Raw genomic sequence first — 12,379 nt, 5'->3', positions numbered from 1 at the left:
TGGAGACTTTATTACTTTCTTTTTTCAAAAAGTACAGTACACGACCCAAATTAAAGAGATTAAGATAAAAACATTACTTTCTTTCTTATAGGATAAGAAAAGTAAAAATGAATGAATATGTAAGTACAAAAATGTTCATGGCTATCTCACGGGGACGATGATTTCAAAAGTCATCATACCAATCTTCAGGGAGATCTCCCACTATTGGCTCTATTTCTGTCAAAGCTTGAGCCAAGTGAGGAAGCGGCAGTAGGTCGAGGGGCGTTTTCTTTTCTTTATTCTGTATATCAAGCCGAGCCCCGCATCGAACCAAGAGCTTCGCGTCTGTCAGTCGTTTCTCTTCGCATGCGTAGTGTCTGAAACAAAAATTGACAATTTTTTTTTTTTTTAGGTTTGATAGAGGAAATTGTAACAATGGAAATGAATAACAGGATAGGAGAAATCCAGCCGTTTCGTGAACGAACCTTATCTGTTTAGGATAAACCCCAGTAAGGAATTGAAACTGCACCACGACCTAGCGTTTGCAAGGCAGGTGCACTGCTGTCCAACCTCCAAGCTATAAAAAACTAGGCTGGCAAACTATGTGTTTTTCCTTCATTGTTGTATTCACCTTGACTAATCATAGATTCCATAGAACATACAACAGGAGGGGATAAGATCTTCTTGGAATCTAGGCAAAGATTTTTTTAAAAGAAGAAATTCCAAGTTATGGCTTTCTCCTAAAAAAAAAATTCTCAATGACCATAATATTTACCAATCTGAAACAAGGAATCAAACTTACAGTGGCGTGTTTCCGTAGGCGTCCGTAATATTAACATCAATGTCCAACCTCTGAGTGAGCAGCAACTTCACTACTGGGGTGATACCTTGACTTGCAGCACGATGCAGTGGGGTTGCACCTCTTACGTCTTGAATATTGACGTTGGCGTGATTGTGAATCAACAGTTCTGCAATCTGAATGTTTCAGTGTTTCATGTTGACCAATATAATTATTAAAATTGAATCCATGGTTGTCTAATTTGTCATAGTTGTTGGATTTCCAAAGGAATGCTTGTTAATACTGTATTGATCAACCAGTCACAGGCTGGCAGCTTATTTATTTATTTGTTATAAGAAATATATGTTTGTATATAAGGCACTTTCTCATTACTATGAATTCAACCCCAAGACTTACCACTAAATCTTACTAAAATTATTCCTTGGATCACTTAAAAAAAAAATCTATATGGTTTGGAAATCAGTAAAGTGTCATTAGCAGCATTCAAGATTTTAAGAGTGTATTATTGCCAAGTCTTACCTCTTTCCAGCCTTTGGAGCAAGCATATTGAAGAGCAGAATGGCCACCATCAGCCTTTGCATTGACATCAGCTCCGTTTGAAATCAACAGTCTGACAATCTCCAATTTCCCAGCAGCTGCTGCCAATATCAGTGGAGTCCTGTTTGTCTGTAAGTTATAAAGCATGTAATTTGTAGAGAAGGAACTAACAAGTAAGGGAAAACAACCAAATTAAGAACTGATTTGGAAGTATATGAGAATATTGAGCTGACAATGCTGACATGTATCCTTTATATTTTGCAATCTGAAATACCTGAAATACATTGCAATGATTTCATACTTACATCATCTTTAGGATCAACTGGTGATTTGTTTTTCAACAAAAAATCCACAACATCTTCTCTACCACTCAAAGCAGCCCAGTGAATTAGCAGGCGTTCATTCTGTGAACAATAAGAAAATGTAATTAAAAAAAAAAAAAACTGTGCCCTGATACCATAGCCCTAGATTGGTTACACTTTGCAGTATTGAAACTTAATAACTGGTTATAATAATATTAACTTGATAGTTCTAAATATAAATAGCCATACCTATCCAGCAATGACAAAAAAAAAAGTTTAGATAGTTTCTGCTTTGACACTTTGACCATGATTCAAAGTTTGAATTTCACACCCAACAACTCCTACAGGAGTTAGTGCTCTCAACTACATAGCCATACTGATGGTTCTCAGCTAACTATCTAAAATGGTGATAGGTGATGCTTACGTACTGAATCTTCTTTAGTGATCACACTTGGGTTTTTCTGAACTTCTTGTTGAATATAATACAAGTTCCCAGTGTGTGCCTGATCAAATATTGTCAAGTCTCCTGCAGTTATTTGTCCATACATTTTGAAAGCATCTACAAAAGAAAAGAAGAGATAAAAGGCAGGTGAAGGCAGGTGATAAGGTGCAATCACATTCATTAATGGTAGGAGTCTGTATATCAATAGTTCATTTGTAAGTAACAAACAACTTACCAAGAAATGAATCCAAACTGTGACATGAAAACTTGATTTGATCTCCTGGATAATAATTTTCTTCTCGCTGTTGAGAAATACAATGTGGATAGATATCTGAAAACCTTTCTTTAGTTTCTTTTTGATTTCCAATTTTCCAAAGTAGAGTAGGTAATCTTTCCCTGTTATTGATAGATATCTGAAAACCTTTCTTTAGTTTCTTTTTGATTTCCAATTTTCCAAAGTAGAGTAGGTAATCTTTCCCTGTTATTTTTTTGCAACTCACGAAGATGAAATTTGAAAATTCAGTTTAAACTCCCGCCATAGCTATCGGACGGCAAAACAAATCGGGTGACGGCAACGAAAAAGAAGGCTGTGTTCATCATAGGCGCGAAATTTTTGAATTTACAATAGTTTCAAATTTTTACTTTTTATTTTTGGTTAAACTTTTTGCTGAACTTATAACTTAATGAACTTTTCAACGGGTGTTAGTTTCAGACAAGTGTTTTATTTTCCCCTAAAAATCTATTTATTTTATAGTTCCTAAACCTTGAGAAAAACCTTTCAACATTCAGTAGAAGCAGAGTATTTTCATAGACCCTAAGATACTTAAATGGCTTGAACTCACAACTTATAAGGCTAAAGAAATAAAATAAATGAGTCAGACACTTCAGAGAATACTTGTGACCCAGCAGTTTCCATAATGTCTGATGTACAGTGGCCATGGCAGTACAACTTCCCACCTTTTTTCACGTAAGTAAAAATTAAGGTGGGTGTGTACTGTGTAGTGATTCTGTATATTTACATAGGACACCCAAATCAAATACCTAATCATTGATTAGGAAACCATTTATCTCACCTTACCCTTTCCTACAAGATGGGGGTCCATACTCCATCAATACAAAACATTGATATCACATTCTATGAAAACAGGCCTTCAGACTTCAATTTGATTGGTTAGTAAGTATTTATTTCCTATTTGCAGATTACAACCAAATGAGGAGACAAGGAAAAAGCAGCTAGAAGCATGGAGGGATTTAGTTCTGGAGTACCACAAGAAAACCAAGACTTGTATCATAGATATTCAAGAAGCTGACAATACAGCCCTGTTTTTCAATCCTGCTATTTCAAGTATCCTTTATGCACACTAATAAAAATATTAGCTATCCCTAAGTAGTATTTGCATATTTATCAGGTCCTTAAAGAATGGTCCATGTCTAAAATAGTACTTGTGTGATTATCCATTTAATTATTCAAGACTTAAGCCCACTTTGGTAATTGCAAGTCATTGTTATTAGTATCCTCAAACACTAAAATAGAATTTGTTATTGCTTTACTTAAAAGTTTAGTCTCATTACTTAATAGTTTACTCTTGTCAGTCTAACCTAAATATTTTTTCCCAAATGCCTAGATTTATTGTATTACCATCTACAAATATTTCCCTAACAAAATTTTCTTCAGGAAAACTGTCACCTGAAGGAATCAATGCTGTTCTAGAAGTGTTGTATAAAAATGGAAATGCAGAACCTATTGACAAAACAAAAATTAGGTGAGTATAATGTGTAGCAAAACAAATGAGAACATCAAAATTGGTCAATACCGGGTCAACCCGCGACAGAGGTGGAGCAAGCCCCTAGCACTCCGTCATTTTCCAAAAATCAGTTTAATATACTGGCACCTCGTTGAGGCGCGTATCAGATATTAAGCTGATAAGAACAGATACTACACTTTGATCTTAGCCAAAAGGCCGAGAAGCGATAACCTCGAGTAGGTAAAACTAATCAACTCACCTGAGCAAGGTAAAGCTCACACTAATCGTCTGAAAGACACCACGAAGTAGAGGCAGATGAAATCGCCTGAGGGTAGAAAGATGAGCTTCCAGATATTATATGAGGGATGGTTGTGAAAATGTGTCAACTAGTCCCCGCCCTCCCGTCCAGATATTGACCATGATCCAGATATTGACATGTTGCTTAACCTCCAATGTCCTGTTGGGGAAAAGATGTATCAAATGACTTCATAACCATTATTGTGTGTCAAACGTAGCTAAATTGCTGGCTTTAAATCTTCTGTGACTACTGCATCTCCTATTTCTCTGTACAACATCAACAGAGGTTTGTACATTTTAACCTTTTGCGGACAGATTCATGTGTCACATGAAATCATGGTTCCGCCATTATGGTAGGAGAAATATAACTTGAATCTGGCGATACGGTAGGATTCATGTCCAGCATGAAGCTACAGATTTACTCGCTACGGTCGGCTTGATTTTTACAGATAGGAGGCGTTACGGTAGGACGTGCCTAGGAACTTGTGTATCTTTTGCTCCTTTCAAATGCAGACTGAAAAGCCGGTGTTTGTTTATTATGATTCCAAAGCATTCGGAATTATAGTCCGAAGATTTCCGAAGAAGATAAAAAAAACAGATGTTTCTATCTCAACTAGGAAAAAAAAGAAAATAAATTAAAAGCGAGGGAACAATTTCATGTGTGACATGAAGCCTACCACAAGTCGCTTTTCGGAGGTTTCATGTCTCACATGAATCCTACCGTATTTGAAAGAAATGTTTTGTTTACGTCTGACTGTAACAACAACGCTTGAGGTTCATGTAGGACATGAATCCTACCGTAAGAGCGATTCTGGTGAAATTGATTCTGTACGCAAAAGGTTAAATATTTCATTATTTCCTAATGCATGTAAAATAGGCTTCTATATTGGAGGTACCTACCCTCCCAACAGAGTTCACTTTTTTTCTCACTCTTATTAATCTAAGGAATTTCAATTGTGTTAAGCATAAATGCTTGTCACAAATGTCATTCCCTGCTTTGTGCACTACACTAAATTTTATGGCTTGACTTGGACTTGAACCACCAACCTCCAGATCCAAAGTCCACCGCACTAACCACTACACCACTGAGGTTGGTCACTTTTATTATTCGAATTTCTATAGGGTGTTCAGGTGTACCTATGAGCTATGATCCCTCCCCCTCCTATTGTACTCATACTGTTCTTCTTTTCACAGGTGGTACATTTATTGGCACACCCTTGCAGAATGGGCAGACATATTTTATCAACATGCCCAAGAAAATGGCCTTATCAATTCTGTATGTACACTGTATGAACTTGTCAACACACCTGATAAAGGTAAAAACAATGCTTGATCAGAAGAGAGGGAATGAAGTCTGACATCCCCCATGAAATAGATGGTCTTCAAATTTCAAAATAGAAAAGTTGAACTGAGAAGTTTACTTGATTTTTACATTTTAGTCACTGCACCTTCTCTTTTTGTCATCTAGTCTGTCAAAGTAGGACCAATCAATGGTTAATGATTTTTTCCCCCTTGGTTACAGAGTTCACAGGGCTCAGTGAAGAAATTGTGATCAAAATTCTGGAACGACTACAGAAAGATGAAAAAGCTGAACTCATCCTGACAGAAGATACCTCAGGAGTCAAGTTTTTCTAATCAATTACTTATCTATCCTCACTTGGATACTTACCTATTCTGCTTGAACCATATTTGCAATCCAGAAAGTCTGACATGAAATAAGGAACACAAGTTCAGAATAAAATGTGAGTACTATAAAAGTACCAATATAATTAAGTATAATGTATATTGCTACTTCATAGGAATAAAATAATGTTAGTAAGTTAACATGAAATGTTGTAAATTTTTTAAATTATAATCAATAATCATTCAAAAAACATGCTCTGTAAAAAATATCACATATTTTTTTTTCTAAAATATATCTCTAAGCGCAACAATGAAACCTACCTAGATTGCCTACATACTTGAATAATAAAAAATATCCCCAAACGAAAAAAAGAAACCCCCCTAGATTGCCTAAATACTTGGAAAAAAAAAAAAAAAAAAAAAAAAAAAAAAAATAGCATCAATAATACAAGGCACCTACAAATTTAAAATGATCTTTAAAAATTAAGGAAAAATGCATATTTCATAATTGAAAGAAATTGAACAAATTGAATAAAAAATGGAAACGAATTAGTTTCTTTTGATTAGAAGTATAACTCCTATAACTGTAAAAAGAATTTAATACGAAAATTCAATTTATCAAGCTTTAATACGTTTCCTCTTCAACTAATTACTACTTCTGTTGAGTCATTATTAGTTCTCTGCTTTTTGTGAAGTAGTTATTTCTTAGGCTGTGTGATGCCGAGTGATGATTGTGATGTCGAGACACAGGCCCACTCCACGAAGAAATTCTCACTCCGGGAGCAGAAAAATCGTACCGTTTTTGAGGAGTAAAAAGATCGAAGTATGACGTCAGAATTAGTTTGTGGAGCTTTGTGGGATTCCCTTCCCTGGTGCTGCCGAGACATCATGATGTTCTGCTACAAATGTGTATTGCATAATCTTGGTAGTACATCATGCCAGCGCTTCTTACCCACAACAAATTGTTGAAACGTTTATTTTGCTATATTTAAATATAACTTATTTAAAATTGAAATATTTCTCCACTTGAATTTGATTTCTCTAAAAGATACGCCTCTATACAACAGGACCGTATTTGAGGGGGAGCCCCCCCCCCCCTCGAGCCTCATATTTGCTCCTTTACTCTGGGCTGGACTCCGAAAATTTGGAGCATCCTAGCGCTTACAAGGCAAACGCGCTACCCTCCAACCTAACCAAGGTGGCTACTGGCTACACACTTGATTTGAATATCCAATCTTCTTACTCAGACCTAGCGCTAATGTTGTGTCACCTAGCGGTATCATTGTGAACTAGTTGTGGTAAACATTCTGCCAGTAAAGTGGCCATGTGTCGGTCCTGATGATCTTCGGGTAACAGATTGACAATCGTCTGGGATAGTTCAGCCATGCAGCTCACTTTTGTACTCTCGATTTTCATGTCTTCAGCAGATTTCTAAAAGAGAGAGAGTTAAATTAGGAACATATCCAATAATGGGTACCGAAACGTTCAAACCACAGTGGAAAAAAGAGTTAAATTAGGTACACATGTCTAATAATGGGTTTCAAAACGTTCAATTCAAACCATAGTGACGAACTTGATACCTCTACAGGATTCGAACTCGGGTCTCCCGCGTGCAAGGCGAGTGCAGACTAAGCCATAGGAGCTGGTACTAATTACCAGTAAAATATGAAGAAACATGTTCACCTTGGCACCCATCGCTCGTTAAGAACCATGTTTGATGGTGCCTATCTCAAGTTCTTCAGCTCTCAAGAGGTACCATTACCGTTTGGAGCCACATTTAAATATAAATGTGGCTAAACTGAGCTGCGAACAGTGGAAAATGCGAGGAATAATCAAGAAAAAAAAAATACATCGAAATAAAAAATGCTAAATGACTTACCAAACTATCGAGCCAAGATATGATAGAAGGACTAAGACAGGACAGCGTATTTTTCAGCTGTGTATTTTTGGTACTTTGAAGAACAAGTTTCATTCTTAGACCAAGTATAAGCAGAAGTTGAGAACCCAAGAGTGCCGTCTCTGATACCAGTGGGGTTATCTAAAACAAGAATACATTTGAAATAAAATTATGCTTAAGTTAAGATCAATCTTGCAAAGGATCTTCCTGTTCCCCCTGGTAACGAATTTGAAGTCTGAAAAAGCCCATAACTTGATATCAAAGATCAAAGGGTCTAATTTTAATTTTGCTTTCAGAAAAAAAGTCGTCTAACAGGACCGATGGTAATCTTTTAATCATTAGCTAATTGAGGTGATAACTTAATAGGTGCAAAGTATCTGCAGAAGAACGTAATTCACATATTACTCCAGGGATTAAATATTCCCCACTAACTAATACCTACTATGACAGATTGTAACTTTATTTTTTAATGGGTTTTGAAACGACACAAACAAACAACAATGTTCAACTGTTAAATTAAATTACCTAGTTATCGAGTAGAGAGGACATACCTTTACAAGTTAGACTTACCTTAGGGATGTTTTCATTGTTTATTGCCTAGCCTTTACCTAAAAATAGGGTCGGCGTTACTTAAAGAGGGTCGGCATCTTAAATAGAGTTAAATATTGGAAAATTGAATAATAAAATGTAATTTACCTTCCGCAACTCCCGTGATTCTATTCTTCTTGTTGGGGGAGCTGGCATTATGTCCGCTGGTAAACTCCACGTCCTGTCTATCCACCACATACTCCGGCTTGAAACCACACGAGCACAACCACCTAGCCACAAGCTCCGTCACACACCCACGTCCCTGTTTCAACACATACTCCAAAGTAACCCTGGGCTGCTCACAGGGTAAGGCGTATCGCTCGTCTAGAACGATGCAACTCGTGGTGCTCCGGTCCAGAAGAGATATGTCTTCCAGTTGACCAATCAGAAGGCTCCATTGACACGAAGCCTGGTCGTATGTGTCCCAGTCGATGTCATCCTCGGATTCTGATTGGTCGAGTTTTTTCTCCCACTGGATGGCCACGCCCCTACAGATGAGAGCCCCGGTCATAGCGGACAGCGGATTGGAACACTCGGACAGTTGAGTTCGCAGACTCTGCCACCAGGCTTCGTCACAGGTCTCTGGGAAAGGAAAGTACCGAAGTTAGAATGTTCTGGGTTCGAATCTTAGGCCAGCCACCCACTATCAGGTAGATCTGACAAGAACACCTGTTCAGGTCCGCCTGTCAGGTCTACCTGCTGGTGTGTGTGCTCATCAAGTAACAGGTAGACCTGACAGGCGGACCTGATAAGGTATTCCTGTAAGGGCTACCTGATAGTGACTGACTGGCCTTGGACTCAACAAAAATTGCACTAATATTTCGCTTTAGTTCTTTTGGTATACCTATTCAACGGTTCATAAGCTATTCAAGCCCTATAAAATCTCAAAGTTAGGAGTTCTCTATTCACAGATATCTCCCAACCCTTTATAAAGGCTAGACCTATTCAACGGTTCATAAGCTATTCAAGCCCTATAAAATCTCAAAGTTAGGAGTTCTCTATTCACAGATATCTCCCAACCCTTTATATAGGCTAGACTAGAGTACCCTAGGAAGTTAAATTAATCAGGACAATAAATACATCCTGTGCACTTACCTTTCATAATGCAAATACACTTAAGTACATTGCTGAAGTGAATCATTTCCTTGTAGATATTAGACCCATGCTCCTTGTTCGACCAATACAGAATAGCCAACCTTATCAGATCTTCCGCCCCTATCATTGAACTTTTACAATGCTCCATGAAATCAGTGAGGGAGCAGGAACCGTACACAGCGCCTTGGAACATCACACTACTCACTGAGGTCAGCGTATCACGACTACAACTCGGATCAATGTGGATTTTACCATCTCGCTTGATTTTATCAGGACTGTCTCGTTTGTTTTCCTTGACCTTCTGATCCTTCTTTGTTTCTTGGGTTTCGAGTATTTTGAAGATCTGAACATATTCAATAAAGTTGGCAGAAAACTTGACGCTCTTTTTGTTTGGAGTTTTCTTGGTTTCGCTTGGAACGGAGGATGTTATCAGTTGGGATATCCTTGTCAACTCCTTCTTGGATATGGATAGTTTCTTGGAGAGATCCTGGAAGAACAAACATGAGTTAGGAACGAAATTAAAATGATAGAGCTTTCAATCAAGCGTGCCGGGAGGAGAGTGAACGTCAAGAGTTCGAACCGCAGCGCCGCTCGACCTATATTAACATGAAATAGAGTTTAAAGCTTTTTCTGTATTTTCATCTCATACCACGTAAATGCTTACGGAGCAGACCTCCCTGTCTGATTCGTACTCACCTCTAGCTCACAGGCATCTCCCGAATCCACAACACACGTATAATCCGGGGGCACATCATGTATCCCGCTAATATACTCGTAGAATCGGGTCACACTCTGCAACATATCCACATTCCTTATCACGTCCTCCTTCTCCTCTCCCCCTCCATTGGAATCCTCTTCCCCTCCCTCAGCATTCACATTAGTCAGCGTGTCTTTCACACGGGCGAGGAAACTTCCCAGAACAACAGGCGTGATGTGCGACGCGTTAATCAAATAGCCGAGCGCCTCGCGGATGATGACCAATGTGCAGAGTTTGGACCCCACCTCATTTACTTCCTCGAGTAGTTTCTCGTCAGAGTTGACGTGATCTCGGATCGCACATCGCAACTTCTTGAGCAGATGAAGGTCCCGCGCCCGCATGCTGTTTTTCTCGCTGGAAAAAAAAGGAGGGAAATGGGATAAATATCTCACGAATTTCCATTTCAAATCCACGAACTTTGAACAGTTAAAACGTCAGAAATGTCTTCAAGAAAAAGGCTCACTGGGGATCTTCCAATTTTTACTTTTTCTTCTTCCTTCCTCTTCTTCATAGTAGCAGGCTATAAATCCCAACCGAGAAGGAATTATTAACAAGAAATTTGTCCACAATAATACTATAATAGTATATCTAACTGCTGCAGCAAAGGGACTCGTTAGTCCTATTAAAACGATTTTTTTTATTCATCACTCACGTAAGAATGCAATGGAACGGCACATCAATCTCCATAAGGACTCCATTATCCCCCAGGAACAGCACAGGGGCATGGCCTTTCGGTTTAGTCGGCCCTGCCTGTCCCATAAGGCCATGACTGGTGTACAGCAACCTTCCGGCCTGCGGTAAACTAAACGAGGCCACCTTGGGCCCTTGCTGCATGGCCCACACTTCGATGAGGCTTCGCTTGGGCGCATACACTACAAGGAAGAGGGCAGACCGCCTGAGTGATTTACTACGAGATGAATCCTCCTCCACTGTAATCCAGCCAGTCTGGGCGTCCCGGTAACCTTTCCATTGCCTGAAATACGGAATTAATTTGCTGAGACTCAAGCTAGAAAATTACTCTATCTTGACTTTTTTAAGCCAAGTGTGCTAACTTTTTTTTTTTTTTTTTTTTTTTTTTAAAGATGTTTAATAGGCTAATTTTGGTTAACCAATGTAACTGCCAAGGTCTTATCGTCCCCAAATCAAAGAGAGAAGGAAGATAGGATAGGAGAAAGTCAGCCGTTCCGAGAACAAACATTATCCGTTCAGGATAAAATCCGCCCCGGAGCTTGAATCGAACCCGCGGTAGAGCGCTTACAAGGAAGACGCGCTACCAAACAAGCTAACAAGGCTGGCTTAATCTAATACTTTTATTAACTTCTGATTATTGGGGGAAACATTGTTTATTTTTTTTTTTTTTTTTTTTTTTTTAAAGATGTTTAATAGGCTAATTTTGGTTAACCAATGTAACTGCCAAGGTCTTATCGTCCCCAAATCAAAGAGAGAAGGAAGATAGGATAGGAGAAAGTCAGCCGTTCCGAGAACAAACATTATCCGTTCAGGATAAAATCCGCCCCGGAGCTTGAATCGAACCCGCGGTAGAGCGCTTACAAGGAAGACGCGCTACCAAACAAGCTAACAAGGCTGGCTTAATCTAATACTTTTATTAACTTCTGATTATTGGGGGAAACAGCTCACCATTTTCCTAGTAAAAAAAAGTGTGTTCTGTTCTTTTCTTACCTAACAGCAACCCCCGATGTGGTGTCTAGGAGAGACATTCTGCCCAGGAAATCGGTCACAACACACGTAGACCTCAGTGGAGACAGCACCACATCTATACCTTGTCTCCAGGAGTCACACAGTCCAAATCTACAGCCCATATCTTCAGCGGGCTCAATGCTGGCAGCCTCTTCCTGAGGTACGGTGGCTTTAGATCCTACAAATATCAGAATTAAATACTTTAAATATAAAGTAGAATAGACTAAAAACTCCCTCACGGTATAAATAAGACAGTCCAAATCTACAGCCCATATCTTCAGCGGGCTCAATGCTGGCAGCCTCTTCCTGAGGTACGGTGGCTTTAGATCCTACAAATATTAGAATTAAATACTTTAAATGTAAAGTAGAACAGACTAAAAACTCCCTCACAGTATAAATAAGATCTGAACTCCAAGCACAGATCCGAAAAAACTTCGACCCCGCCGACAATCGAACCCGGGACATCCGGAGTGCAAGCCTAGTACGATACCCACTCGGCCACGGAGGTTGCTAACTCGGTGGCCGACATAATATGTACATAAAAAAGTAACTTAATTCTCAGAAAACACGTTAAATACTTCAACCAGAGTGTGAATACTCAATCTTTTGATCGGACCGTT

General features: G+C 38.8%; 3 protein-coding genes and 1 pseudogene across 3 annotated transcripts; 1 reads left to right on the top strand and 3 right to left on the bottom strand.

Moving 5' to 3' along the window:
* Positions 1-2,464, bottom strand: LOC103516059 (26S proteasome non-ATPase regulatory subunit 10-like). Its single transcript, XM_008481010.3, has 6 exons — positions 2,295-2,464; positions 2,046-2,176; positions 1,621-1,719; positions 1,298-1,444; positions 782-954; positions 1-356 (listed from the first exon to the last, which is right to left on the bottom strand). Exons 2-6 carry the CDS (start codon positions 2,163-2,165, stop codon positions 164-166), a joined length of 732 nt encoding a protein of 243 aa, XP_008479232.1. The 5' UTR covers positions 2,166-2,176; positions 2,295-2,464; the 3' UTR covers positions 1-163.
* A 238-nt stretch (positions 2,465-2,702) lies between these two features.
* LOC103516058 (vacuolar protein-sorting-associated protein 25) lies at positions 2,703-6,079 on the top strand. The gene is made up of 5 exons (XM_008481009.3): positions 2,703-3,026; positions 3,259-3,404; positions 3,735-3,822; positions 5,296-5,417; positions 5,624-6,079. Exons 1-5 carry the CDS (start codon positions 2,977-2,979, stop codon positions 5,734-5,736), a joined length of 519 nt encoding a protein of 172 aa, XP_008479231.1. The 5' UTR covers positions 2,703-2,976; the 3' UTR covers positions 5,737-6,079.
* LOC113470269 lies at positions 3,858-4,032 on the bottom strand (annotated as a pseudogene).
* A 2,185-nt stretch (positions 6,080-8,264) lies between the features above and the next one.
* On the bottom strand, positions 8,265-12,288 carry LOC103516064 (rab3 GTPase-activating protein regulatory subunit-like). The gene is made up of 6 exons (XM_026828571.1): positions 12,254-12,288; positions 11,742-12,065; positions 10,714-11,034; positions 10,001-10,415; positions 9,305-9,791; positions 8,265-8,791 (listed from the first exon to the last, which is right to left on the bottom strand). The coding sequence occupies exons 1-6, from the start codon at positions 12,286-12,288 to the stop codon at positions 8,280-8,282; spliced, it is 2,094 nt and encodes a 697-aa protein (XP_026684372.1). The 3' UTR covers positions 8,265-8,279.
* Positions 12,289-12,379: the final 91 nt, after the last annotated feature.

The sequence above is a fragment of the Diaphorina citri genome, unplaced genomic scaffold, assembly GCF_000475195.1.
Source record: "Diaphorina citri unplaced genomic scaffold, Diaci psyllid genome assembly version 1.1 scaffold1475, whole genome shotgun sequence".
Lineage (NCBI taxonomy): Eukaryota > Metazoa > Arthropoda > Insecta > Hemiptera > Psyllidae > Diaphorina > Diaphorina citri.
Note: the sequence above shows the minus strand (reverse complement) of the source record. Positions and strands in the feature narration are given on the sequence as shown.